Source organism: Barbus barbus (assembly GCF_936440315.1).
Source record: "Barbus barbus genome assembly, chromosome: 11".
NCBI lineage: Eukaryota > Metazoa > Chordata > Actinopteri > Cypriniformes > Cyprinidae > Barbus > Barbus barbus.
In genome coordinates this window covers 28,286,765-28,293,156 of record NC_136739.1, presented here as the reverse complement: position 1 = coordinate 28,293,156, position 6,392 = coordinate 28,286,765, and the positions used below count along the sequence as shown (strand labels likewise).

General features: G+C 36.0%; 1 protein-coding gene across 1 annotated transcript; it reads right to left on the bottom strand.

The window, feature by feature from the left end:
* Positions 1 to 2,961: 2,961 nt before the first annotated feature.
* LOC306876935 (uncharacterized protein) lies at positions 2,962 to 5,066 on the bottom strand (the record flags this gene model as incomplete). Its single annotated transcript, XM_079428387.1, has 2 exons — positions 2,962 to 2,999; positions 4,478 to 5,066. The coding sequence occupies 2 exons, from the start codon at positions 5,064 to 5,066 to the stop codon at positions 2,962 to 2,964; spliced, it is 627 nt and encodes a 208-aa protein (XP_079284513.1).
* Positions 5,067 to 6,392: the final 1,326 nt, after the last annotated feature.

Here is a 6,392-nt window from a genome sequence, read left to right as displayed (position 1 = left end):
AGGGTCATACAACATGTAATAAGGGACGTAACTCAGGCTGTAATTGAAGCCGCCGGTATTGTAATAGTGCAGTGGGGCTTGTGTTATATTGTGATCGATGGCCGGAGCGCATGCGGGGAGTCATCACACACCTGCTGCTGCCTCCAGAGATGGAGCTGGAGCTCTGGTAAGAACATCACCCTGGATGGAGGAGTCAGCCAAATACATAAATGAAGTCAATACCAATCTCCAAAGACTCTGACTGCAATGCTATGGCCTTAAGAATCCATTCAACTCGAACTCCTGCAGTTATGGAGCAGCTCTAAGGGTCTGCGTGAAAATGACACACATTCTTAAATTGGAATTTGTTTTTTTGAAGAACCTTTAACATCCATGGAACCTTTCCATTCCTCAAAAAAAAAAATGTTCTTTAGATTATTAAAGAGAGAGTTCATCCAAATCATCATTAACTCCCCCTCAAGTTGTCCCAAACCTGTTTGAGTTTCTTTCTTCTGTTGAACACAAAAGAAGATATTTTGAAGAATGCTGGTGACCAAACAGTTGACGGTAGCCATTGACTTCCATAGTATTTTTTCTATATTATGGAAATCAATGGCTACCGTCAACTGTTCTGTTGTTGAGTTCAACAGAAGAAAGAAACTCTTACAGGTTTAGAACAATTTGAGGAGTAAATGATGACCACATTTTGAGCAAACCTAAACTGTCCCTTCACACTAAGAAAAAATGGTTATATCTTTGGGGACCAAAAATGGTTACTCTATGGCATTGCTGCGAAAACCCCCTTTTGGAACATTTATTTTTAAAAGTGCAGGTGAAGTTACACAGGAACCGAATCAATAAGGACCACCCCTATTTAACTGTAAGCGGGATCTCTGAGGCCAGACGTTCAGGGGGTTAAAACCTGCCCGACAGACTGAGACTATAATTAGCTTCCCATACCACAAAACACTCCAGTTTAATTATATCCACCGAGGGCCATTAGCAGCGGAGACATTGCACTTGCAAAGACTTAAAGACATATTTTACACACCTCACCTGGAAGGTAAATGTGCTGGATGCTTCACTCTTGCTAGCTTTTTCTCAGAGAATCTGCTCCGCTCGTCTATAATCTAAACACCATCATGCGTTCGCTCCTATAATATGGCGTTCTGTTTGTAAGTGACTACAGTTTGAGAGTTCCCTCGAGAGGCTTTTAAAACAAAAGGGAAATGGCTTAAACAAATGTGGTCTCTTAGTAGGGGACTGTTGGGAAGCAAATTCAGTTTTACACTCGCAGAAAAAAGGTACAAAATCTGTCACTGGAGCAAATATCTATTTCAGTACTAATATGTACATTTTAGGTGATAATATGTACCTTTAAGGTACTAATATGCACCCTTAATACATAAGGCAGAAAAGTTTACCCATTGCCCCAGTGACAGCTTTTTTTAATTTTTAATATTTAGATATATTTAGCATATGCAGGTCTGCAGGATGATGATGCATCAACTGATGTGTTGAATTAAATAGAATCATTTGCTAAAGTAGTTGTCATAGCACAACATGTAATTTAAATTATTTAAAGAGGCCATCTTCCCAGGGAAAGCAAGAGCTGATAAAATGTAAAAAAAAAAAAAAACTGTAACTTGAATGCAATGTAAGTCGCTTTGGATAAAAGCGTCTGCTAAATGCATAAATGTAAATGTAAATCTTACCCCAATTAGACTTTTGATATCATTCTTCTTCTTATTATTATTATTAGTGTCATTAATGTAAAATACGTAAACTATTCTATTTAAAACAGATTCATCTGAAAGGTAAATTTATGCTTTTATATACAGGCATATGAATATTTACATATTTAATTGCCCATATTTGAACTAAAGATGTCATAATATAAACAATGAGAATTCAAATTAAATTATTTCACTTGTAACCAATAGGTTTTAATGAAAAGTGAAAATGTCTGAAATATGCATCTAATTCATTGAAATATTTAAAAATGTTATTTTTTAAATGTTAATAAATATTACATTTAAAAATAATGATATTAACAACATGCCACTTGGGGCCTGTTCTGGCAATTCTGGGGGACTATCCTACTTCAAGCATTATGTGAACTTTTTACTTAAATAAATAGAAAAAAAACAAATTTGATATTCATAATCCATAACATAATACATTAGATAAACAAAGATCAGGTATTTCCCAGAGACACAAAATTAGATCATTGATTTAACCTGTAAACTGTTTTGACTGTCTAAATCTCACAAATGTTGATAATTAGATGAAATGACAATATTTCAAATAGCATAGCCATTCATCAAAAGTGTTGAGATCTTGCCTGATATTGCCCTATATCTTACAGTAAATTAAACAGTAAATAAATATGTCCTCTTAAATCACTTTTAAATCACAAAGTAATCAAATGTACTTTATACATTTTTATTTATGCCATTTTTTTTACAAATATTTTTTGTATTTATATCTTTTTTTAATAAATAATCATATAAAATTCAATCACACAAAGTTTAAAGAAAGACCAAAAAAAAGAAAAATTTTAATAAATAAAAAGAATAAATTAACAAATAAATACTGTTGTGATAAAATGATTTCACGGTACAAACTGGCACTGCTCTGAATGCGGTTATCAGGCACATTGCCAGGCCAAACCCATTCGATTTGCTTTCAACAGTGGAGCACAACCTTTTGCCATTCTCTCATCTTGCACACGGGCACAAGTGCCACGGCTTTGTCCCGATAAGGCCTCATTCACAACAAACAACGCACGTCTGGATGAGCAAAAGGGGGTCTGATTCTAACCCACAACAAATTAGAATATAAAAAGTGTCCTGAGTGCCAGGAGGTGTAACGCGGTGAGAAGTCTGCAGATGTCGCGCTGTCGTCGTGCCATGGCACCATTGAAGAGGAGCGTGAGAACGCCGGGAGAGGCGACATCTCTCTTCACGGCCCACACTGCAGTTAATCCCACTTTATCCAAGACAGCCGAGCTGTCAGATCTGGAGTCGGAGAGCACAAAAGCAGAGCAAACATGAGGCTTTAGATACATTTTAATGACCATTTAACAAGTCGCTGGTCTAAGGCTAACAAAGGCACACTTATTCATTAAAACCCTCCCCCTTGAAGAGCTGGAACCCTGGGATGTGGTTAACTGAAGTACACAGCTCCCTTTCAGCTCAGTCAAAATACTTGTGTCTTAGAAAAGGAAGTTTTTGAAAACGGATTGGACAGCTGGGAATAAACTGCACAGTCAATATAAACAATGGGGAACTGTTTAATCATGTAAAACAACGCCTGTTTGAGTGACATAAGCCCTACTGAGGACCTATTTGCATATGCACTCCTAATAAACAAGTCATTTACCTCATATGACCCACAAACAAGGGGAAGGAAACATTTGTGTGCATGTGGATAAATATCCAATCTGTTCCTAATACTTCAAAATGCTGGTTTAAATTAATAAAATTGCTGTAATGACGCTAAGACTGCACAAATATTTCCTGTCATGTTTTTGAAATGATCAAAGATGTTTTCTAAACCAATGAGGGATTCAATTATTTAGGTCATGTTTATTTTTTTTAATTTTTTTTTGATACCGGAATGAATTATTTGATTTGCAAAATAAAAAAGGGAATTTTGTGTGTATACTCAAAGTAAAATTTTCATATATATAGATATAGATATATAGATATGAGTTTCTGTATGATATTTTTAATAATAAATATACATTTTAAAATATTATACTATAATTTTATATAAATATTATAAAATATTTATACATTTTTACTTTTCAAAAACAACATATTTGATTCACTTTTGATTTGTTCGGGAAGCAGACTACACTCTTCGCTTCATATGTTTTTGGTTCACTAGAGTTAGATGACACTGTTCACGTTAGGAGTTACAGATTTCAGAAAACAGAGCCGGTTCACAAGAGGCATTCATTTGGGAATCGAACTAGACTTCGCGCTGTTTGATTCAAGAATCGGTTCATACGAGTCATTCGTGCAGCAAATAGACAGTGTTTTTGATTCAAAGAACCGGTTCATAGGAATCGTTCCGTTTCAAAATCAGTCGTTTCCGCTTTTACTATTATTAAAATATTACATTTTCAATTCAACTTTTTGCTCCAATTCTATTTATTTGAATAAATTAAATTAGTAAACAAAACCCTGTTTCAGTTCACTAATGATCTCAAATATGGTCAACATTTTAGGCCTACACCGTGAAAATAATTTTAAAAATTGAAACACACACACACAGGCCTAAACTTTGAAAATTATTTTCAATAAAATAAATAAAAAGATTACTGGAGTAGGGCCTATGTTTTACAAGAAAGTATGCTACGATTTTAATCTTTCTACTTCAAAATGTTACGTTTAATTCAGTCAGTTGGCCTACTTGTCTTTTCGTTGTAATCAACTGTGAAATTTACCAGCAATTTCTGAGTCAAAGTTATGTTTTACTGTCATCTTACCGCTTGTGTTCCAGATGGCATTGGTCTGATTCTTATAGCCGCTCTTCATGCATTCATCGACATATGACTTGGGGTCAGAGCCTGACATGAGGATTTCCCTAAGCAGGGCGATGTAAGCGATGGCCAATCTCAAGGTGTCTATTTTGGAGAGTCTTTTCTCGTAGGGAAAGGTGGGCACGTGGCAGCGCAGCTCCTCAAACGCGGAGTTGATGCTGAGCATCCTCTTCCTCTCCCGGATGTTGGCGGCGTGGCGCTGCACCTTGTACGGATGATGGGCCGTCAAGCGCCTCTGCTGCTGTGTGCGCTTGCTGATCTCATGGGGCTCGTCCAGTAAGGAGCTGTCCACTTCAGCACCGACCTCCAGCTGCGGAGACTGCGAATCTAAGTCCGTGAAGGTCAGCTGAGCCTCGGGAAACACGGACTGACACCCGAAAGAGGACCAGGGCGACAGCTGACCTGTCATTGCGCTGCAGTCAAACAGCAGCGTGTCCAGCTGAGACTGGAACTGGAAGTTGGGGTCCATTTGTCCCCAGAAGGCAAAGTCTGTGGCAGCATCTTGAGCATCGAGATCAAAAAATATGTCTTCCATTTTTCCTCAGATGTCACTAAAACCACGCTTGTGAGATTTGAGCTCTAACTACCGTGCGTAAACTGGGCACCGCTGTGCGTAATGGCCATTAAATAGCTCCAGGTCTCGCCGCAGGGTGCTTGTCTCTATTCAACAGGTTTGAAAAGGAGCTCATTAGGACGCGTGCCTCCTCCTAATGACTCTCTGTCATTTCAAAAGCACTGGACGGCATCAGAGCACGTGTCCAATCATAAAGTTAAGTTAATCTTAAGCTGTTTCCTATTCGGTTTAAGCAGTGGACTAATATTTACTGCACCAACTGGACGATCTGAAGTATTTGTTTTATGTCATTAAATTGTTAGTTTAGTCGTCTGGAACATGTGGCCAAAGTCCTAAACACCTGTCTTAGCTATATGGCCATGCTTTACCATCTTATGTAGAAATGATTTATACTTCAAAAACATAAGCACTCTCATTTATATGCCATTTATTATTTTTCTTTTGAGATGCCATTGCAAGAACGTATAGCAAATGTTGCCGAAGTATTTTTATTTATGTTTTTTAACTTTCGTAAGCAATGTTTAAATCTGCCATAAACAAAAATACAATGAGATACTGTAAATAGGCCAGTCTGAGCAAGAATCCTGACATTTTCACATGGCATATTACATGAAATTGATATGTCAACAGCTCGACTAACTGAAAACGTTCATCCCGGCCTCACACTTTACATAGGACTGTTGTGCTGGACTCTTGGTAATTATTCAGGTAATTTAACTGATTTCATTAACACAAGCAAATCCCGTTTTGTCCCTTTATGTCTTAAAATGGTGCTGTTTACATCAGGCGAGTCCTTAAACTCATTCAAAGAATGTTATTTCATAAACGTGTTTTCTTAGAAGAAGTGATTGTAAATTATTTACATTTATTTTGCATGTTTTTTTATTTTTATTTATTTATTTTTGTTTGTTAAATTTCTCCTGCTGCTCAGCAAAGATAACTACTATAGCCTAAAATATTAACCTGAAATTGTTTCGTTATTTTTGCTGTATAAAGAAACAAATAATTATTTTTTAATTGTCATTAGATTTTCCATTTTTAAATAATTTATTTGATGCATTTAGCAAGTGAAATTACTTACTTTTAATCAATGCATTGTTAAATTAGCCTACATGTTTTAAGTAGCCTAATTATTCATAATAATTTGTAAATTATATTTTTCGAATGATTTTTATTGACGTAATTGACTTTTATAACAAAAAGTACAATACATTTACTAAACAAGCTTTTATATTTTTTTATATTGAGAGCACAGACAACAATGAAATAAAAATATTTCATTTCGTT